The 23,472-nt window shown below is 46.5% G+C and overlaps 1 protein-coding gene across 10 annotated transcripts in view; it reads right to left on the bottom strand.

Annotated features, from left to right (window-relative positions):
• The window catches only part of ZNF532 (zinc finger protein 532), a 104,906-nt gene that overhangs the window by 54,349 nt on the left and 27,085 nt on the right, over positions 1-23,472 (bottom strand). For all 10 annotated transcript variants that reach the window (XM_066247197.1, XM_066247192.1, XM_066247198.1 and 7 more), the window contains one exon: positions 2,034-4,396. In XM_066247197.1, the coding sequence (XP_066103294.1) occupies positions 2,034-4,373 (2,340 nt within the window). In that variant the 5' untranslated portion in view covers positions 4,374-4,396. The remainder of the gene's footprint in view (positions 1-2,033; positions 4,397-23,472) is intronic.

Consider the following 23,472-nt stretch of genomic DNA (forward strand, 5'->3'; position numbering starts at 1 on the left):
CCTGCTGGAGAAGGGACAGTCACCCTCCGACAGCCAGTGCAGGAGAGCACACTGCTGCCTGGAGTTGGACAAGAAGCCGATGGCCGAGTCTGAGAAGAATGGGAAATTGTGGAGGGTGTGTCCTGGGCTAGATTCCAATAGAGGAACAGGAAGAGTGTATCTACATGTGGCCCGTTTATCTTGTCAGCCCAGGGGCTGGCTGGACAGACACTCTTCTCTGGTGAGCTGAGTGGACGCTTGGCTAAGATGCGGGTGTTCAGCTAAGAAACAGGATAGGGGACAAACGTTTGCCTTCGTGTGTATTTGGCCCTAGAGTTCCCTTATATTCGGCTGTGACTTACTCCTTTAGCATTCCAGGAGAGACAGGTGAGCTGCGCTATGTACCTGTCTCAGTGAAATACAAAAGTCAAGGTGAAGCCACCACACGCACAGGAAGAGAGCTCATCTCCTTCCCTGATGAAAACGGATTCACCCCTGTCTGGCCCTAGTTGGTCTATTGAGCCTAACCAGTTAACAGAGACCAAAAACTAGGGGAATACAGGGAAGAAGGGACCCCAAAGAGAGCAGACATATCTGAGGGCAGCTCAACAGGCCAGACACTGACCAGCAGACACATGAACGAGGGGGGCCTGGGAGAACCCCCCGAAGCAGCCAGGACACGCCAAAGACCAGCAGACACAAAACGAGGCAACAGAACTCAAGTCACAGGTCTGTCTGTCTGTTTTTCCTGCTTCAAGATGGAAAGCAGTATTACCCTTTTGATGCAATGGGGACAAGATAAGAGGGTGCCCAGAGAGAGCTCAAGCACTGTCACTAGGACATGCTAGAAAAACAGCATCAATCACCGCCTTCTTAAACCTGTTGGCCACCTGACTCTCTATGAGTGTTTTACTCTCAAAGCCAATTTAACGTTTAACACCCAATGCTGGAGGAATGTCCTCAAAACTTTATCGCTCCCATTTCTACTAAACTGAAAACCCAAGAGGGAAAAAAAATCATGGGGGTGTGCTTGCTCTTCTTCCCAGATCCAAAAGCCTATGAAGAATCCAACTTAGTCATTGCCCTTGGGGATCTATCCTGGGGATATTGGAGGCAAAAAAATCAGTTTACTGTCGAATTCTCATAGAAGTTTGAGTCAGAGCAGAATTAGCCCAAACTAGAGCTCCCTTCCAGTTTCCTAAGTTTTTCTGGTTTGAATGATCAATCATACTGTCTCTCTAAGCTCGACTGTGTCTCATTCAACACGTCCAGCTACCTCCAAATGATAGGTATCACGTATTTGTAAAACACACTTATCTGTCAGCCAAATAGTGGCCTTGTGGAGAGAAGCAACGATGGAGAGTAAAAGCTGACTAGTACCCACCGTGAAAGGTCATCATCAACATTGACCCACACTTCACCACAACAGCAACAGCAAAAAGCTGCCAAGGCAAAGGTACCCTATTGAATAAAGGTGGGTTTTCCATTTGTGGCTTAAATTCACTGCAGTAAAGACTATAACTGAAGATACTTCAGGACTAAGCAGGCAAGCCATAAAATAGGTGCCAATTAGGCATGTTTAACCATAAAAAACAGTCATTGTAAGTAACAATAGGAATTTTTTAAATACCAAAACTCTCAGTAATGATTAAGGAACGCTGGTGACATAGCCTAACTTGAACCCTTACTTCAATGGGATGATACTGTAATTAGCTAGATCTCAAGACTCCCTATATATACTCCAATGATCCAAGAATTAAGAACTCCCTACTTACCCTAAATCTAAGGTGCCATAACTTAACTAGCATACAGAGTTTCTATCTGTCTGGAAAAATCAGCCTCCCCAAATTTTTTTTAAAATAAGAGTCCTGTTTCAACACGGTTCTATTCTACAAAAGCAGCCCTTCCTCTCTCGTGAACGTGCACACACATGCACTCCACACACACCTTCCGTTTAACTGAGCTCCCACCCCTAAAATCAAGGGCATCGACTGCATAGAGCACTCTGACTACAGATTCATCACCGAAACACCAAAATGTAAATGATACTCTACTTGTCCACTCGTATCTGCAGCCTGCTGGAAATGCGTAGCCAGCGACGTCTCGTCCTGGAAAACTTCATTGCACTCCAAACATTTCAGACTATGCCTGCAGAGCTTGGATGGGTCTTCGTCTAGAGGCATAGCTGGAATGATGGGTGTGCTGGTAGGAGCCGTTATGACAGTCCCGGTTATCCCAGACTGAATTTTGGTCACAGTGTGTGTGCCAGCCCCCACCAAGCTCGGCAGAGCGGAAGATGAAGCAGAAGTATTGCTTGTCGGAGATACAATCATCTGATCTGCCGGGACGGGCTTCAAGATCAAGTGGGAACACTGCATGACCACCCCCTTCTCCTTGTGCCCACGGGCATGGGAGAGGAGGCTGCACTTGTTGTAGAAAACGAGATTCTTGGTACAGTGGTTACAAGTGACTTCTATGCGCACGCTGCGCCGGTCGTAGTGCTGAGTCAGACTCTTTTCAAGAGCGAAGGAGTCGCCACACTCCAAGCACTTGTACCCGCGGGTCGGCAGCGTGATGCCTGCATTCACAGGGGGGCTGAGGTTGGGGATGTAAACTGGAACGGGGTTGACACTGCTCAGCACCTTGTTGAAAGCTTCCACCACAGAGCTCTGCAGGGAGGACACCACCTGGACACGGGACACCTTTTTGGGCGGCTGCGAGGCTGCTGCATTGATTATTGCCTGCTTGATTTGCTGCTGAGGTTTGGTTAGCACTTGGCGGAGCTCAGAGGTGGCCTGGGTGCCCTGAGGCAGAAGGTTAAGGTTGGCGAGGTGCACAGTCTTTGGCACGAGTTTGGCATTGGCCAGGCTGGATGCCGGCACCACGACAGTTTGCTGCTGGATGGCGTTGGCGGCTTTGATGATGGCGCTGCTGGCGCTCTGAACGGAGGCGGCAGATATGACCGTGGCTTTGACCGTCGTATTGTTAGCAAGCTTCAAATTAATGACTTGAGATCCTGCCGTCTTCACAGCGGACACCGGGAGGAAGGCCGTCGCCACAGGCTTGATAGTGACCTGTTTGGGGGTCAGCTCTGCGGGGGCAATGGCGTTGGTGACAACAGCTGACTGCAGAGGTGCTCTGGGGGGAGAGGCGAGGACAGCGGCTGACGTGGGAGATGCCAGGAGTGACGTCACAGTCGCCATCACGGGCCCCGTCTGCTCAGGAGGCTTCTTTCCAGAGTCAGGATCGACCTCTGGCAATACCCTTGTCACTGTTCTCTTGATTTCCCCAGACGACGTCTTAATGGTTTTGATGCGGACTTTGGGAATTGCTGGTGTCGACCCTGCAGGGGACGATGGCGATCCCTTGCTACTGTTTTCACTTGAAATGCTCCTGGGGCTATCTGGCTGCTTCTGGGACACCTTTTTCGTCCCATCGATGAGACTCTGGGATTCAGGCGACTTTTCAATGGCTCTGGGACTCTCATTTACTTCTTTGGGTAACGGAGAAGGTTCCCGTGATTTGGTCACCGGCTCTTTGCAGGAGTCTGAAGCAGCCTTTTTAGCACTAAGAGCTGCGATGGCAGCTATACAGGAAGAAAGCTTGGAGGATGGCTTTGACCTTGACGGTGCCACCGCGCCAAGGGTGATGTCATTCTTCTCGGAGCTCAGTTTCCCGTCAGGGACTCTATTTTCAAGCACCTTTTCAGAGTTTTCCTTCACTTTCTCCTCCACTTTCCTGACTTTAAAAGGTTCATAAATGCTCAGGTTTATAGAACTTGTTTCTGTCTCTCTCTTGACAACTTTGTTTTTATCTGCACTGCCTGAAGTCGAGATTCCAGTTTTGCTTAAGTTTTCCCCTCCAAGCGGCTTCATTTTATCGTAGTCCTGCTGGGGAACTGACCCCGTCAACACATTTGACCTAAAACCCGCACGCACGTCCTCTTTGTCGGGGGGATCGTCCACCTCTATCTTCTCGTCATCGTCGAACTCCTCAGCACTGGAGATGGGGCTGAACTGGCTGAACGCAGAGTCTTTTAGAGTCACCTCTGAGGTAGGCACGTCGCCTTTCAAGGACTTGGCTCCATCTTTCCCGTAACTGTCGAGAGAGGACGCGGAGAGAAAGCCGTTGTGCAAGCCGTTGCCTGTAGGGTTGTGGCCCTCCTTCTCCGCCCCCTCGGAGGAATCGATGTTCCGAACGTTCTTCACGATGACACTGACGCCACCGTCGGAAGAGGACGGCGTGTGCGAGTCGTCGTCGCCGTGAGCGTTCTGCTTGATGTGGCCTTCCTGGTCATCATGTCCAGACTCTATAGCTGCTTTGGGATCGACCATATCTGGGATGTCAAATGCTGCCAGGAGGTCATCAAAGTCTGGGGTCTTCATGTCCCCCATGGTCACGAATTTGATCAGGTGTTCTGTTAAACAAACAGGAAACAATCCCATCAGCAATCGGCATTTTGTAATGAGGACATAAATACCCCTCTAGGATTTACACGAACACAGTGGTGATTACCAAGAAGAGCAAATCGATAGCTGCATAATTATTATAACTAAGGAATTATGTGTCAAAAGTGAACAAACAAGCCAGAAAATATATAAAAAGCCTTGAAAATTAACAACTTCCAAGTAATCCATCTAAAACTGCAGATACAGCATAATCAGCATGACATCTCTCTAACAGAAATAAAATTGATTGATCAAAGCTGGTTTTTTGGGGAGTTTGTGTGTGTGTGTGTGTGTGTGTGTGTGTGTGTGTGTGTGTGTTTTTAAGGATTTGGGCCTGACTAGGCAGTGGCACAATGAACAGAGCATTGGACTGGGATGCGGAAGACCCAGGTTCGAGACCCCGAGGTTGCCAGCTTGAACGCGGGCTCATCTGTTTGAGCAAGGCTCAGCAGCTTGAGCCCAAGGTTGCTGGCTCGAGCAAGGGTTCACTCAGTCTGTTATAGCCCCCTGGTCAAGGCACATATGAGAAATCAATCAATAAAAAACTAAGGAACCGCAACGAAGAATTGATGTTTCTCATCTCTCTCCCTTCCTGTCTGTCTGTCCCTATCTGTCCCTCTCTCTGTCTCTGCTACCAAAAAAGAAAAAAAAGGCAGGTTTTGGGATAACAATTAGAAAATTTGTCCATTTATCACTGGATTCATCACATTGTTTTCACAAAAAGCTACTTCTAAACACATTTGACCTTGACAGCATTTACTTCCACAGGCAAAAATATCTCTCTTACAGTCACCATCAGATTCACAATATTGAATTTAAAAATATATTACAACAAAAAAAAGTTACAGAGAACCATTTAAGCAGAGAAGAAAATAGGCATCCCATCCCACCACAGCATAGTTACTGCTAATCAGTTCCACCTGGGATTTAAAAAATAACACTCTAAGGAACTGATTCCATCAGTTTTTACTTAATCCTAACTTTCCCTATAGGGAAAAAACACCACCCTGGCAGAAGTCTAGCATCCTTCCCTGTTCCCTCCTTAGTTTGGTGGTTTTCGTAGTGGAGGTGACACATAGCTGTTCCCTCATTACCGCTCCCCCACACAGTGGTACGAGTGGCTATGGTAACCGAGAAGGACCCCGCCATGAAGTTGCTCTCAGCACGTAGCAACACAGACCCAGGACCGCAGAGCCTGGGAGAGGGGTGGCCCTCTCTCTCACCTCTCAGCTAGGTCTGGGTGGGTAACATTCTATGGAGAAGTGTTCCCATTTGGGGCCACAAAGCCTTGGGTGGTAGGACAATTTTAGAAAAATGGTCACAGCCATTAAAAAAATGAAGGATATGTAACTACATGAAATGCTGGAGGGTTTTTAAGAGAACCATCCATCCTAACTGCAGAGAACAAGTAGATTGGGGCTCAGCTCAAACTCCCCCTGTGAGACCTCTGTCCTCCCTGGGGCCCCAGAGCACTCCATCTCACACTATTCCTTTCTGGTGTGTACATGATTCGTGTGCACTTGTCTCCTCTGACCTACTAGCCCACCTTTACACCCTACATTTCAGATTATTAACACGCCACAAATCAGGGGCCAGAACACTGGATTTTATAACAGAAGAGCAGGCCTGGCGGCAGCTGTAAAACCCTAAAAAGTAAGGGAAGCTATCTGAGCAGGTTCCTTCCACTTCAGTGGAGGGAGGAGGCAGGCAGCCAGGAAGAGAAGGAAAGAAATGAAGGGAAGAGGAATGATGAAAAATATAAAAGGGAAGAACAGGAGGCAAGAATCAATGTCACAAGGGAAGAGGGTGACAGCTGACTTCTGGCAACTTTCCACAGAAAAATAAGCCTGTCGATATGTATTCCTAGACTCTTTCTTCTTCGATTTATCTGTTATTCCTCCTTTAAATCACTAAGAAGTGGCCTTCTAAATTTTACTGAAATACTTCATTTTCTTGTGAAATCTGTAAAAGATCACATAGATCACATTCCTATGGCAAGTAACAATACCGAGGTCAACGCTGATCTTTCACTCGAGGAACAACATATAGTACATATTCACAAAAACTCACACCACAAATCCATCATCAGCTGCTGAGACACCCTCAGCAGTCCCTCACTCTGGGACACATCCAAGCACTTCTAAGAATTTGGCTGGGAAAACGACTGAAGATGAAACAACACTTATGGTTCAATAGGTGCTGGAGAAAAAAATATCACCTTCAATTCACATATGTCTCAGTTAATACACATCTGAAGAAGCCACAAGATGGCTTGCTTTGCTTAGGGAAAACACGCATGGCTTCCACTCTTGTCTCACCAAGACAAGAGGTGCAGAGGAAACAAGACAACACCTCTAAGTTCATATTGATGCGAAAATGCCTGTAAGAAATCATACGCCCTGCAAAAGTTGGTGATAATTTTCTTTTAAAAATGACGTCGAGCCCTAGCCGGTTGGCTCAGTGGTAGAGCGTTGGCCTGGCGTACGGAGGTCCCGGGTTCAATTCCCGGCCAGGGCACACAGGAGAGGCGCCCATCTGCTTCTCCACCCCTCCCCCTCTCCTTCCTCTCTGTCTCTCTCTTCCCCTCCTGCAGCCAAGGCTCCATTGGAGCAAAGATGGCCCAGGCGCTGGGGATGGCTCCTTGGCCTCTGCCTCAGGCGCTAGAGTGGCTCTGGTCGCGACAGAGTGATGCCCCGGATGGGCAGAGCGTCGCCCCCCTGGTGGGTGTGCCGGGTGGATCCCGGTCGGGCGCATGCGGGAGTCTGTCTGACTGCCTCCCCATTTCCAGCTTCAGAAAAATAAAAAAATACCCCCCCCAAAAAATGAAGTCGAACGTTTAAGCTGCAAGAGATGGAGAATAAAAACTCCATCTGTCAGATAATATGTCTACTGAAGAGTCTACCCAGTTAAGAAATGATTCCTAAATATCACCTATGTAAGCATCATAGTGCAGTTCTGAGTTAAATACTCACGATAAAACCACCATTAGCAAAGCATCCCTCTGCTGTCTTGACCAATCATGGTGGTCCAAGTTGGTCGATCACTATTCTCAGAGAACTCAGAACACAGGATCGAGAACCACCCCTCAACCCCCACCACCTGAGTGGAAGGTGGGTTTTTAATGCCACCACTTATCCACAGCTTGGACGCAGGCTCTGGAAGTCACAGTGGGAGCTGGGCTCCTCCTACATGCCTCCATCCCTTCTTTACAGCTACACAAAATGCATGTCATTTGCCCTCTTTTTACGCAAAATAAATCCTTTGGTTTCATATCCTAAAAGGCCATCAATTCAGGAGCAAAGAGAACATATGAGACAGTTCAGATACTCATGGATGGCAGGCCCAGGACGCCAACCACAAGAAATGATAAAAGGTCGCCACACAAACTGCAATGACTGGCATTTCAGATCAGCAGTGCGAGTGGCTGGTCTTCGTATGAATACTCGGAAGATGAATGAATGATTCCTATTATCTCCTCCTCCTGTTGACACTGTGGGGACCTGCCTGATCTGTCCAGGCTCGGGTGGCCCAGAGCAGCTAGGAACTCCTTTAGTCAGTGGTAAGATGCTGCCCACCATACTGCCTGGTATGTTTCCCTCTCTGCCCATGCAAAGCAGAGTTAAGGGTTGGGAAATTCCAATCTGCAGACCTCCCAAGGAGTTCGGAAGACATTCCCAAGTCCGGAGCAACTGTTTCTCTATAGTGATCCAGCCCTACACCCTGCTGTCTCATTGCTCAGTTTCACCTCACACTTTCTCTGGAGGGAGAAGGGGGAGCCCAGGGTGAACCAGTGAGACATCCTCAGAGGTAAGAGGGCATTAGCTGTGGTTTTAAAAAAGCTATGAGTCGGAGGACGATCTCTCTTTGGGTGATGGGTATGCAACAGAACTAAATGACAAGATAACCTGGAAATGTTTTCTTTGAATATATGTAACCTGATTTATTGATGTCACCCCATTAAAATAAAAATTTATAAAAAAAAAAAAGCTATGAGTCAACCCTCCTAGCTCACCTGACGGAATCCCGCCCACAAGCGGAGAGTGCACAACGGGCATAAACCCCTGAGCACAGGGGCCCATCGACAGCCCGCCACACTGTCTGAAACCCGAGATCGCACTGTGCGGGTGGATCTGCCTCTCAGGCTTGTATAATCAGTGTAATAAACACCGCTCTCTGTAACTTCACACTTACTTTTTGGTTTATAGAAATGTTTTTCATGCCCACAATCACATCGTCCTATTACCCAGTACCTTCCCACATTCTGGAAGGTGAGAGCAAATTTTCCACTCAGGAAAAAAAAGAAAAGTTTAACTCCCACTTCATATCTCTGATATATGAAGTACAAAGAGGAATGTTTATGTTTACAAGTTTTCTTCATCCTCCCCCCCAATTCCTAATTATTACACTTTTAAAAATAGATTCTTTTGGTCCTTGCCAGTTAGCTCAGTTGGTTAGAGCACCATCCTAAAACACCAAGGTTGTGGGTTCCATCCCCAGTCAGGGCACGCACAGGAAGCGACCAGTGAATGCACGACTGAGTGAAACAACTAATGAATGCTTCGCTCTCACTCTCTCCTTCTCCCTCCCTTCCCTCACTGGTCTCTCTAAAATTAATCTATTTTTTTAAAAATCCTTTTACTTCAAAATACTACAGAAATAAATCTGTCTTCTCTCTTAAAAGGTAACATCGAAAGATCTCAAAATCTGAGCTTCTCTTGGCCTCAACAACTTGATTTTCAAACAGCATCAGCTTTAGTAACTGTAACAATGTCTCATTTCATTTATATGCTGCAAAATACACCTCCCTTCAAAGGTACTGACAGTCTTCCAAAGCAAAACTAAACCGTAATTCAATAACCTATAATTCACTCATAGCATTTGGGCTTAATGCGGAATGTCCTTTTACCCAAAGACAATGAAAATATCTGGGGGAAAAGGCTAAGTCTGTTTACAGAAAAGGAAATTGAAAGAACTCAAGTGTGTCACATGATCATTTCATTCCCTCCTATGACACAGACAAAACATTTCCTCTCCTCCCAAAGCCTCTTAAAAATTACAAAAAATTATTTCATCTTTGTTGGCAAAAGTCAAAAGTTGTCAAGTCAAAAGAAAACCTTAAGAAAACCTATTCACCCCTTAGTCATACTTATGCTTTGTAATTTAAAAAACCAAAAACACTTCACGGAGACGTTTCCCAATTTTCAGCTAGGTGAGGACAGCATGCAGACTCAGGCATTACATACTTAACCACGGACGCTAACTTAACCCCAGAGAGACATGCCTAAACCCAGCCAAGGCCCTGCCTCCAAAATGAATATGCAAGGTCAGTCGGAGTGGTGAAAGCCCATCAGCTTCCCCACGTTAACGGAGAAACTAACACTTTCTTTAATGAAAATCAATAATCTTGTCTACGGCCATCCCACCTGGAATGTGCCTGATCTCGTCCGATCTCTGAAGATCAATAATCTCTAAATCATAATAATCCTAAAGAAAAAAAAAAAATCAAAGCCTATTGACCACCCTGATAGTATTACACACACTTTGCACAAAATAACAAAGTAACAATACAAGGTCTGCTGCTCTCTTTTGGGACTATATTTATCACTACTTTCTAGCACTATCTGGCCACTGAAAAAATAATTCAAGAAATTAATAGATCTAATTTGTGTTTCTACCCTTATCATCTTTCTTTCAAACAGAAAAATGCTCTTATCTCATTTCTTAATGTTATGCAATGTTTCACTTTTCATTTTGTTCCTTATACATAGAACACGATCCCAGCAGCCCCCATTTTTAAACGAGGTTGGCCTTCCACGTGCAAGTTCTTGTTCGTCCCGTCACACTCGTGTGCAGGCTTCGGAGCCTCCGCCCTCACCAATCTTTTCCATCTTCTGCATCGTCAGAGCTCCCTATCGCCCCATCTCTGCACGCAGAAAGAGGACAGAGAGGAGGGCAGGGGAGGGAGGAACCACCGCGCCTTCCCCTGCAGGCCCTCTGCTCTACCCCACTCGCACCTGAGCTTCATAGAAGGGGAACACACTTTGGCATTGTGGCTGCGTTCCCAGTGCCGCACAGGCTCAATGACGCAGGTCCGCCTCGTGCTTCTTCGCTTTTCCTACACCAGCTGGGAACATAAGTCAGTTCTGAGACATTAAAAAAAAAATCGAACCGGCTCCTGGAGAAGAAGGTGTTTAAGAACCTCAGCCCCAGCGCTTCGCTCTAGGAATGGGGGTGAAGGGATGGGGGCACTGGGCCCCAGAATGCACAAGTGCTTAGGTATCAAAGTAATAGCTGATAATCATGCAAACATACATACACGAATGCCTAAGTGCATACAGCTTTGAGGACAAATAAAGCATAATCAATGGGACAACAGAAGGAATCTAAGAATTATGTGTCACTTGAAGGCCTCAAGCCAAGTGACAAATGCCATTTCTGTCCTGCACACTAAGTGCCCTCCACACTAATCAGACCTTGAGGGAACCTTGACAACAAGCGAGCACCTTGTGGGTCTCACCCTTCCCTCCCAGCACAAGGGAGAACTGGGACACCCACACCACCTTCTAGCACTGGTGGTGAGGACCCCTGCTTACTCTGCCCCGAGGGCAGAAAGACATTTTCTAAACAGCTAGCATACACCAGGTACCACCACTGTGTGTGAAGGCAGTTCATGCATAGGTGAAATGAACAGAAGATACATTTGTTAATTTCATATGCCTTAACGAGAAATTACTAAATACAATCGCTGGGATCCAGAATGGCTAGTTACTTGTTTCACTAAACTCGAATGGTATCATCTATCGATACACTTCAGCCAAGGTCGTGGTGTTTTCTTCTTTAGTCAATACCTAATATAACTGATGTGAAAGTTCAAGCTGCTTCTGGAAATAGAAACTCCGAGTCACTTCATCAGGGCACACACAGCCTTGGGAAATCTAAGAATAAAACTGGCCCCAACTCTTCCCAGCCCTTTCCTGTGGTTCCTCTTCCACCAGGCCCTCCCCTGCCCTCCTCCATCCACCATTCTCCCTAAGGGAATAAGGGGCAACAAGGGAACAAGGGGAATGTGCCACCACATAAGCAAATGGTCCCTACACAACTCAACCTGCAATTCCTGGCTCACTTCTCACCCTAGCTCCAGGCTCTAAGTCCTCATGGGTGAGAACAAAAGCCCAGCCATACATAAAGAGGGCTCAGCAGTTGCCAGGAAAACCCCCAGAGAAGGCTGTGCAAATCCCTGCTGTGTCCCCTGGGGAGTCCCCAGTGTCACTTAAGCTCTGCAATCCTCTTTTCCTCATTATTAACCCCCACCGTGCCAGGAGATGGAGACTGCTTCTTATCTTTTTCTCTTACCTACCCCAAGCCTTCACCTTTTTCTTCCTGCAGGCGACCTCTAGGAGAGCAGGTGTCTCCCACACCCTTCCTTCCCACAGATCTGCTGGTCCTGCAGTCGGCCAAAGCTGATCCTCCTCCGTGAGCAGATGCCCTTCTCCTGTGCTTTCGGTCACTCCTGTGACCTCTACCTACTGGCTGAAAGAGACCTCTCCTAACCTTCACTGAAGGACTCGACCTTGGTGCTGTCTCATCAACACGCTGCCCTCACAAATCCTCCCTCCTGGCCCCCTTGCAGTCCGTTCTCTCGTTCCGGCAGTGAGAAGGAATCTGGGGAAGTGATGGAACTGTCTGTATCACAGTCGTGGAGGGTGGATACACCCTTCGGTGCATCTGTCAAAACCCAGAGGACTCTGCTGCATGTAAATGGGGGAGGGGGACAACCGGAAATGAGGGGAGGTCCGAAAGGAAAGACCAACTGTAACAAAGAGCCTAACTATCTCACAAGTGAATAACCAGCAGCCTGAAGACAGGTGGGGAGAAAAAGAACCAACCACAGCAACTTTGGAAACCAAAATTCTGACCGTGCACACTGTAAAGCCACAGGGAACAAATGTAGCCTGTAATCTAGTTTGCCGTGTTATAGCAATGACTGCTTTTCAATTTTGGGAAGTGTGTTATGTTGATGTCAGGTAGTTAGGGAAAACCAGGTGAAGGACACATGGAAACTCTTTGTTTTTCCAACTTTTCTATGAGTTAAAAATATTTAAAAATAAAAAGTTAAAGCTACTTGTCTGACCAGGCGGTGGCACAGTGGATAGAGCGTCGGACACACAGAGGAACCAGGTTCAAAACCCTGAGGTCGCCAGCTTGAGCACAGGATCACTGGCTTGAGCGTGAGATCATAGACATGACTCCATGATCCCTGGCTTGAACCCAAAGGTCGCTGGCTTGAAGCCCAAGGTTACTGGCTTGAGCAAGCGGTCACTCGCTCTGCTGAAGCCCCCTGGTCAAGGCACATATGAGAAAGCAATCACTGAACAACTAAGGAGCTGCAACGAAGAATTGATGCTTCTCATCTCTCTACTGTCCTGTCTGTCCCTATCTGTCCCTCTCTCTGACTCTGTCAAAAAAAATAAAATAAAGAATTAAAAAAAAGTTAAAACTACTCAATGAAATACAGCGAGTGCCTCAGGACATTCCCAACCTGTGTTCCCCTGTGCTGTTACCTGTGACCTCCTCTCTGCCTGGGGACATCAGCCAGCTTTCCTTTTCCAGCCACCCCTCCTCTCTTGGACTCACTGGCTCACCCCCACTCCCCTTGTGGGCCCCTACAGACTCTCACCTACCTTTGTTCCAAGGCAACCTCAGTAACCCCTACGGTTGCAAGAATGAAGTATATTCAAGGAATTCACATATTTCTACGTTCAGCCTGAATTCTACCTTAAGAGTCACCTTGCCAACTGCTGGCTGGACATTCCCCTTGGCTCTCCCAACCGTCTATCAGACTTCCACTAAAGCCTTGATGCTCCCTCCCAACCTGTTCCCCTCTATGTCCTAGCTGTGTGACATCAGGGACACTCAACCTTTGCTTAAAAAATATTAAAAATCCTGAGATAGCACTTCCCACGCGGGGAGACAGAGACACTAGCTCTGTAGGACTTACTAGGCTTTCCCCAAACATAAGAAGAAAATACAGTCATAAGTGCTGGATTTTTCTACACTGAGCAGACTGCTTCCAGGAAGGACAGCTCTATTATGCAAATAACTATTATCAATCTCTGAAAAGGGGGAAGCAATAGTTCCCAAATTCTGACCCAACCACAGGTCATTATTTTCTGACCCATGACTACAAAAGCCAAAATGATTCCCTCAAAGGCTGAACTATTTCTTTGTTGCCGCCATAATACTTGAAGTACATCATATTCCCCGCCCTTTATAACATTTATTAGCTAACAGCTAAGTCAGAATAAGTTATTACAGTATATACAAATTCCTGCGCTATTACTACAAAGTTTAAAATCACTTCCCATGTGGCTTGCTTACTAGTTGTAAAAGAAGTATCTGTCCAGTGAATGATGAATGAATGCATGGAGGTAGACGATAAATTTCTTATTTACTTCTTCCTGCAGCTCTGTGGGTAACTTACCGACCTACCTCCCTGTCATTTAACTAATAAGCAAGAGACTTGCCAATTGTCCATACAGTTTCTGCAAATGAATGAGGCTCTATGGACAAACGCTGATGAAGAGAATGATCTTGGAATGTCCCAACTATACAATCACTGACAACAGGTGGGAGGGCACCACAGTCCCTGTTACCCTTCTGGTCACAGAGTACCTGGGTTTGAGCAGGAGAAGTAAAGAAGCTGAGTGGACAGCACTCTCAGGTAAGGAGACTGGTACTAAGGGGCCAGGGACGGGGTTCAGGGGCTCGCCGTGTCCATCATACAACCCGTGGGCTGAGGTGTGACCCCAATAGCGATGTCTGCACCTGTCCCACCTGACCTCTGCCACCCCACATGACACGAAATTAAAAATGTACACAGACACAGCATTACAGAGGGCACACCACTTCAGTTGGGGGTCACATCTGAAAGGGCTCCAGGGGCCCTGTACCCTGCAAAAGGCGGGGCTCTCTCTCTGTCCTGGAGGAGCGGGAGTCAGGGACGGTGAGAACCGAAGGTAGTGCCTCCTCTATTACCCTCAGAACCCTTGCAAGTAAGCTGTCCCCCAAGGGAGCCCTAAGAACTAAATCAAACTCTAAAGTCTTGAGTCTGAGAGTTGGCCCTCCCTCCAAAAAAAATCAATCAATAATTAACATGATGTAAGAAACAACAACAAAAAAAATGTGTTTTGAGGCACAAAGTACAGAGGAGTATATTCATGTCAACTTACAGTTTGCTCACACTTAACAGCAAGAAAATGGTTCTCAAATAGTTTCCCATAAAAGACAAAGAAGGGGAGGAGGAGTCCAGGGTAAAGGGGGTCGTACGAGTGACGGAAGGAAGATCTGACTCTGGGTGGTAACACAGTGCAATGTACAGATGATACAGCACAGAACTGGAACACTGGAAACCTATATAACTTTATTAAACAGTGTCACCCCAATAAATGTACATTTTAAAAAGACAAATACAGGGAGGACATTACATCTTGAAATGTGAACTGTCCGTTGTCCCAGCTGCCCACAACTGAACAAGTCTCCGTCAGGTGACGGCCTCCCGCCCGTGGCACCCCTCGGTCACGGCCGCGCCTTAACCTGGAAAGACGGGCTGATCTGCAGTCCGTGTTCGTTCGTCGCTTATTTTGCCCTGATAAAACCAAAGGTTTAAATTTTAATTTTACTAAGTTTTTAACTATCTCCCTATGGTTCATAAATTGGTAAAATTCTTGGGAACTGCAATAAAAGATGCAAATCACAGACCACGATTATCATTGTACCAGATTCAACCTAACTTTACACCCAGATTCCTGTAGTGTCAATACTGAAACTCCAAAGCACATATAACAAAACAAACAAAAAATCAACTTCATTCCGCAGCCAAGACACAATAATTTTGTATTGATCTAGTCTTCTAAAAATCTGACCGCTCTGAACACCAGATCTGAGCCATCCCACCTGTGGGAAGAACGGAGAGGAAGAAGAGCGAGTCACGTAAGAAGGTGAACACGGCACCCATGCTGTGACCATTTGAAAATGGCAGAGACCAAAAAACAGTGAGGAGGCTCCCCAGCCCCCGGCTCTTTGTTTCTAGCACTACCCTCTACCAGCAGGAGCCAGGGCTCCTAGAAACAGGGCTGAAGTGGGGATTGGGCAGAAAATGCACCCAATGGGCCAGGAGCCAGAGGGTGAGAAAGGCTCCAAAACCAACACACAATACAAACACCACCACCAGGGGCAGGTCAAAGGGACATGGAGGTCATCTGAAAGAGCTCTCCATGGCTAACATTGGCATAATTGAGCAACAAATAAAGCAGTATTGGATTATCATCCCAAGCATAAAATAAATATCCAGGAGTTAACACTGATTGAAATGACTGAAATGGTTGAGTAAAGAGGGAAAAGCTGACCAGTCTGTGCAGCAGAAATCCAAATAGCTTAGGAAGGTGCCCCGCCCCCCCAGGTGAAAAGTAACACCCACTCCTAGGGACTCTCTTCCAAACAGGACAACCAAGAAAGGGGAGAGATAAGAAAGAGTAACTTTGCAGGTGAGGCACCTGGCACACACTACCTCAACCAGGTGACTAAGGACAGCATCAAAAGTGGTAAGTCCTTTGGATGGTAGGTTCCCACTCCATGAAACACCTAGCCAGTTGCCCTCAAAACTGACAAGGTCATGAAAAACAAAAAAAGGAAAGCCTGAGAAAAAGTCACAGCCAAGAGAAGCCCCAGGAGACGGGGGACTCAATGCAATGTGAGATCCTGGACGAGACTCTGGGACAGAAAAAGGACATTACTTGAAAACAGGAAATCTTTAAAAAAAAAAAAAAAGCATGGACTTTAGCCTGTATAAAAAGTGATTAGGACAGAGGTGATGGACAGCTAAGAGGGTGGGAGAATTAAAATGCAAACACAAGAACTGACAGGAGCAGAAGATGGAACTGCAACCCTTCTGCTTCCAAAGAATGTCGGCAAGTGGCACTACGAACAGGAAATAATCCCTAAAATGTTTAAACACAGCTCTGTATATGTGGAGATTAATTTTCCATTTTATCCTCTTACCAATAAGCTGCTGCTTCAAGGTCAGCCACAGGCTAATGCAAATGTCTTAGCAACTTTTAAAGCAAAGTTTATTACAAACAGAATTACCAAAAGTTTGCGTTCTCCATGCTTTCTGGACACAAAATGACTCAGAGGATCTTCGGCAATGACAGCCAGCCCCCCATCTGTGGCCTGAGATGATAATTGATTATTTGCTTTCCCTTTTGCACAATGGTGACAACTGGATCACTGACAGTTTAATTTATAAAGCAGCAGCCTGTAAAAAATAGGTCCTTCCTAAAGGTTCGGTTATGTGGGTCGCGAGGAAGGAAAAGAATTGTTTACCCTTCTTTCCTTCTGTAATAGTGCTGTAACTGGAGTTTTCATTCAAAAATGAGCAGTCATAACTGGTACTACTGTTTTCCTACATAATTTCCCAATCCTACATACTAAAAACCACGTATGTCGCAAAACAAATGTACTTAATGGCCCCCATGCAGGAAAAGAGAACTTCGTATATGTACCTTTAATCTTTTTTTTTTTTAAGGTTTTACTCCTGCCCTGGCCAGATAGCCCGGTTGGTCCAGAGTCCTCTTGAAGCACAGCGGTTGCCGGTCTGATCCCAGGTCAGGGCAATACAGGAACAGATCAATGCTCCTGTCTCTGTCTGTCTGTCTCTCTCAGATCAACAAATAAAAAAATTAAAAAGACATAATTTATTGACTTTTTTTAGAGAGAGGACAGAGACAAAGAAAGGCAGGGGGAAAGAGCAGGAAGCATCAACTCATAGTAGTTGCTTCTCATATGTGCCTTGACAGGGCAAGCCCAGGGTTTTGAACTGGCGACCTCGGCCTTCCAAGGTCAACACTTTATCCACCACTCCACCACAGGTCAGGCACATTTAATCTTTTAAAATTGTAATAAAATACATGTACCATAAAATTTACCATCTTAACTATGTATACTTTATTTTTATATGATTATACAAAATAATAAAAGCAAAAATGCTTTTATTTGAGCTATCCCCAAATGTAGGCTGAAAATTTCTTTAAAATCTCTAAAGGACCATTTCTAAATATACATATTATGCAATAATAAGACTTCAGACTTCTAATTTTTTTGGTATATATATTCACTGAACATCCACAAATCACACAATAGTAATAATGGTCACTTGCTTCAGAGAAGTTCAAATCAAAATTTGTTTTTTCCTGACAAATCTCGGTCAAGTGTCTGATGGATATTTACAGCCAAATAGCCTACCATCGTTTCAAACATTGTCAACTGAAGTCGAGTCTTTAGAGTCAGACTTCCTTCCTTTTATGCTATTATTTTTAGCCACTTAAAACTAAAAATTTCCAACTCTCCCCTTTCAGCGAGTCCTGCTCATTTTCCCTGGCAATGTAGTTGGAATCTGTCCTCTTAATTCCTGTCCCTCCTGTAGTTTTGGACCAACTCATCTCATATCTAGACAAAGATGACACCCCATTCTCCCTTTCTCCACCCTCCTATCTGGAATTGCCAGATTGGTCTTTCTAAAGCTCCATTTAATCACATCTATCACTCCCTCTATTAAAAATCTTCAAATCATCTTTCAACTTAAGTCCAAACTTCTCGACCTAACACCAAGGACCCTGTCCAGTCGCAGCCCAGCCAGCCACTGTTTTGTTAGAGTCCTATAAGTATTTGCTGAGGACGCCCTTTCCTTCTGGGGCCATACCATCTATTTCTTAACCCAGAACCTCAATATCTCTCTCCTTCTCCCTCCCTCTCCCTCCCCCCCCCCCCACACCATACATCCACATTAGCAAAGTATGAAGAACCCATTTCTCAGGTTTTTCTGAAGAAAGAGCCTCAATTTCCTCATCTTTAAAATAGGAACTAGTCTGACCAGGCAGTGACACAGTGGATAGAGCGTCGGACTGGGATACAGAGGATCCAGGTTTGAAACTCCAAGGTCACCAGCTTGACGCGGGCTCACCAAGGTCATTGGCTCAAGCAAGGAGTCACTCAAACTGCTGTAGCCCCCTCCCCCCTTCGCCGCCCTGTCAAGGCACATGTGAGAAAGCAATCAATGAACAACTAAGGTGCCGCAGCAAAGAACTGATGCTTCTCATCTCTCCCCCTTCCTGTCTGTCTGTCCCTATCTGTTCCTCTCTCTGTCTCTGTCACACACCAAAAAGGGGAGGACTTGCCTGACCAGGCGGTGGCACAGTGGATAGAGCATTGGACTGGATGCTGAGGACTCAAGTTCAAGACCCCGAGGTCACCAGCTTGAGCACAGGCTCATCGGGTTTGAGCAAGGCTCACCAGCTTGAGCCCAAAGTCGCTGGCTCGAGCAAGGAGTCTGCTGTAGCTCCCCCCCCCCAATCAAGGCACATATGAGAAATCAATGAACAACTAAGAAACTGCAACAAAGAATTGATGTTTCTCATCTCTCTCCCTTCCTCTCCCTCTCTCTCTGACTCTCTTTGTCTCTGCCACAAAAAAAGGGGGGGGGGACTAAAAAATAAATCAAATATAATGGGAACTAAAACTAATGGCCAGATGATAATGTTGTTGTATAAATAAAAATAAAGAATATATAAGGTAAGCATCAAACACATAGGCATTAAAATGCTATTTTCTTCCTCTGTTTGTCAAAATAAAATAGAAAAAAGGAAAATGGAATAATTATTTCTGAAACAAGATAGGTAAAAAAGGTGAAGGGATTAAGACATGTACATTGCCAGTTATAAAAACTCACCAGGATATAAAGTACAGCCTAGGGAATATAGTCAATAGTATTGTAGTAACTGTGTATGGTGCCAGGTGGGCATTGGGCTTACCAGGATGATCACTTTGGAAGGTATATAAATACTTAATCAGCATGTTGTATTCCTGACACTAATATTGTATGTCAACTGTACCTAAAAAAAATTTTTTTAAATAAAGTGAATTAACAACAATAAAAAAGTGAAATGCTTCGAGGTGATGAGGGTTTGACTGGAGGAGGAGGAGGAGGCACATTCTTGGGTCCCTTCCAGAGTGATGGCACCGCTTCCTTATCACAGTCATTTCACTTCAAACTCTATGGCCTCTGTCCCAGTGTGCTGTGCCTCCAGGACTGTTCTAAGGATCGGCCCCTGGGAGGGTCACCTGGACTTCATACGTGGAATGGAATGCAGTTTCTTCTTAAATGGCGGTAAAATTTCAACTTACAAAGCAAAATACTTTACATCTCTCTAACTGTCCCATGACCCGACCCTTTTTCTTAATTTTGAAACCCTGTCTTCCCAGCCAAGCATAACCAAGGCCTGGCTGAGGGCCCCCGCCGTGGCCGGCCCACACCGTAGCACCCCGCCTTACAGCCCGTTCCCCAGCCGACTGGCAGCAGGCACACCAGGCCCCAGAGAGCTGGCTGCCAGCAGGAGCCTCCTAAACCACCGCTCAAAGAGAAGCGACAGAAATACAGGCATGGATGGACTGGGCCTGGAGAACAGTTAAAGCACAAGGGGCTGTGGAGTCCCTGTCACACTGGAGAGCTATCTGCCCACCACCATCGAGCTCTCTGGAAAGCCGAATGGCAGCCTTTTCCGCAGGGAAAAATGGAGGGAGGACACCCTGGAGGGGGAGAAGACCCCAGCCTGGCAGTCTGGGGAAGTAGGGGGTGAGGTGCAGAGCCCACTCAAGGCCCCTGGAGGTGCAGGCGACAGGGAGACAGGACTCCCAGCAACAGCCGCAGGGGTGGTTAATATCCATTCAGGACTGCCAGAGCCACACTCGGGCCTTGCTCCGGTGGGTTTCCCCCCTCCCCCTCCCACAGCTCTACCCACCACCACTTACAACAGGTGCTGCTGTTTGTCTTCTCTCCTTAACCGGTTTAGTCAGAGCCCCAAAATCCATTTTCCAACATTGCCCACAGCAATGCTCTCCCAAGAGCAGGTGTTGGCGCAATGTACATGCGTGAGTTAGAGCTAGACAGTGACAGAAAGTGACAGCTCAGTTCCCACCACATAGCCTCCACCTCCTCAGGCCCCAAGACACCTGGGGGCCTGGACTCGAAGGCAGGCCTTCCAGTTCCCACGTCAACAAAACCGCTCTTCAGAACCCTGGAAATCACCAGAAGCCAAGAGGATATGATGGCCCCTGATCTGGGCTTAGTGGCACAGTGGATAGAGCATTGGACTGGGACGCTGAGGACTCAAGTTCAAGACCCCGAGGTCACCAGCTTGAGCACAGGCTCATCGGGTTTGAGCAAGGCTCACCAGCTCCAAAAGATCAGAAGTTCAAGTCATGCAGAGATATTAAACAAGGGAGAGGGAGAAAGAGAGGGAGAGGGAGAGGGAGAGGGAGAGGGAAAGGGAAAGGGAAAGGGAAAGGGAAAGGGAAAGGGAAAGGGAAAGGGAAAGGGAGAGGGAAAGGGAAAGGGAAAGAGAGGGGGGAACAGAGGAAGATTCCCATGTCTGTCAACAAGTCCTTCAGTCAATCCTCAGAATGCATTGGGAGAGAACAGACACGGTGTTTTTGCTATTTTACTCTTTTATACATGGCAAAAATACCTCATGAAAGAATGTTGACTGAGTTCATGAGCTTCTTTCCTTTCTCTCCTGAAATTCTATAAAGATGGCATTAAAATCATTAAAAGATAAAAATAGGCAAGTACGTAAGGCAGATTCGTGATTGCTCAAGGCTAGGGGCACGGGACGTTGGGAGAACTGGGAGTAGCAGCTAAAATGTATGAAAAGGTCCTAAAATTGACTGAAGACATGTAGTTACACAACTCTGTAAAAAGATCAAAACCCCCAGAACTGCATGTTCTAAAGAGGTGAAATAGAGTATGTGACTTGTACCCCAATAAAGCTGCTGCCAAAAAAGTATTATATTCCCAAAGGACAGGGCAGTGAGAAAAGAGTTAAAGCCGACATAAGCTGCCAATCGAGTTTTGAGAACAGGAAGAGGACAGTGGAGGGGCAGCTGGCTCAGCAGAGCTGAGAAGGTAGTTACGTGCCAAGGACTTGCAGGAGGTGGCCAGAGATGCAGGATGATTAGTCTGGCCTGGGAGGAGGCACTGAGGTGGGGCCGAAAACGAGGATGGACGGAAGTCGGCACACAGAGCCCATGTGATCCCCTGACCCTCCCCAACCTGGGGTAGCTAGGGGTGAGCAGGAGGAAAATTGTCCGGGTTAGCTGAGCCCTGGAGGACTGGGGTTGGGAGCCCCCGCACGAGGAACGAGACAGAAAGCCTGGCCTTCGGTTTCCTCTACCCCGAAGGCCACTAGCCAAGTTTCTTCCCCAGAGAGGAAATGGGATGAGTCTCCCAAGAAACAAAAGCTCCAGTGAGAAGATTCTAAATTCTGACTTGTAGGGTCCTTCTACAAAGTGTCCAGCTCCACAAATAATCACCGAGAAGTCCCCCAAAGGTCAGGTCTCACCTGTGTGGGCAGAGCTTCCAATCAGCTTTTCACAGCCTCACCCTTCAACAAGACCGCCAGACCTGTGGGAAAGCCTCCAGCATGAGCAAGACCAAAATAAACCAAGGGAGAAAAAACAAAAAGGACAGAGCGGCCACAGAGCAGGGGAATACAGAGTAGGGGAATATATATAAAATTAGTATTCTCAGAGAGGAAAGAACAGGAAGTTATGAAGCAGCAGCCAGAGAACAAGAAGGAACTTCCAAAAATTATATTAAAAACTGAAATAAAAGATAAAACAGGTAAGAAGAAAAATAAAGTCAAGGAAATCACCCAGAAGATAGAACAGAAAAGAGATCCAGACAACAGGAGAGAAAAGGCATAAAAATTAACAGTTCACAATCCAGTCGGTCCAACCTCTGACTAAGAAGTTTTTAGAAAGGAAAAATGCAGAGAGGACATTATCAAAGAAAAAATACAGGACTATCTCCCAAGACCAGTCAAGGAGCCAAGTCTCATATTGAAAGGGCCCTTACAGGGTTGCCAGTTCAAACACAGGACGCCCAGTTGAATTTGAATTTCAGATAAACAACAATTAATCTTTTAGTGTAAGTAGGTTCCATTGTTTACTTTTTGTTTGCTAAATCCGGCAACCCTCTCCCCTCTGACAGCCCAGCACAGCAAAAGAGAAGGTCCACACACACTACAGTGAAATTAAAGAACACCAAAATACTAAGCAGCACACAGAAGGCAGAGGGGTCGCCGTGCCCAGGCCCTGTTCTCAGAGCTGTTTGTGCCTGTCTTTAACTCGGGGACCCTCCCAACAGCCAAGGGGCCGCTGAGTCCCACTGCCTTCAGACAGGGACCCTCTGCCCTGGGCCTGGGCTTTAGTTGACCCATTTATCTAATAGACTAAAACACAGAGACCTTCTTTATTTTCTTTCCAGTCCACTGAAAAGTTCTGTTGGTTTAATTTTAGAAAATGGCTGCATGAGTGGGAATTACAGGAAAGAGATGGGAAAAGGGCGATGGGCTGTGTGTACAGAGCACAGGTGCTGCTGCCCTGGGGTGCCAGCGCTCTCTGCCTGCCCCTGCACAGGTGGCAGGGGTTTAGGGAGGTGCTTACTGCAGCCTGGAAATCCTCAGTCAGACACGTGACGTGGAGGAGGGGAGTTCAGAAGACTTTCCTGCACGGAGAACCACCCAGTCCAGACTCCCTGGGGACCCTGAGCCGCTCAGTCTGGGTCCAGGCCCAGCTCCCACCTGGGTCGATTCCTGCTGTCACTCAGTGCACAGGGTTGGTCAAGGACAAGGGTGTCTTTAGATTTAGGGTCTTGAGAAAGCCACCTGAGGAGCAGGCTTCTGGGCCCTGAGTGGGAACAGCGGCCAGGCCAGAGATACAGCTTGATTTAAGCCTTTTAAATATTTAGGCACATGGTATATACCATTTAAATATTTAAATGTATCTTTTAAATACTTCATTATGCCTTTTAAATATTTAGCCATCCAGTCTTCCTTTGTACTCTTGCCCCTGAAACACTAAGGACAGGCCTGGGGCCATTACTGTTATTATTATTATTATTCTTGTTTTATATGTTAGGTAGAGAACTGTTAAG

The sequence above is a fragment of the Saccopteryx bilineata genome, chromosome 11 (genome assembly GCF_036850765.1).
Source record: "Saccopteryx bilineata isolate mSacBil1 chromosome 11, mSacBil1_pri_phased_curated, whole genome shotgun sequence".
In the NCBI taxonomy this organism is placed as follows: Eukaryota; Metazoa; Chordata; class Mammalia; order Chiroptera; family Emballonuridae; genus Saccopteryx; species Saccopteryx bilineata.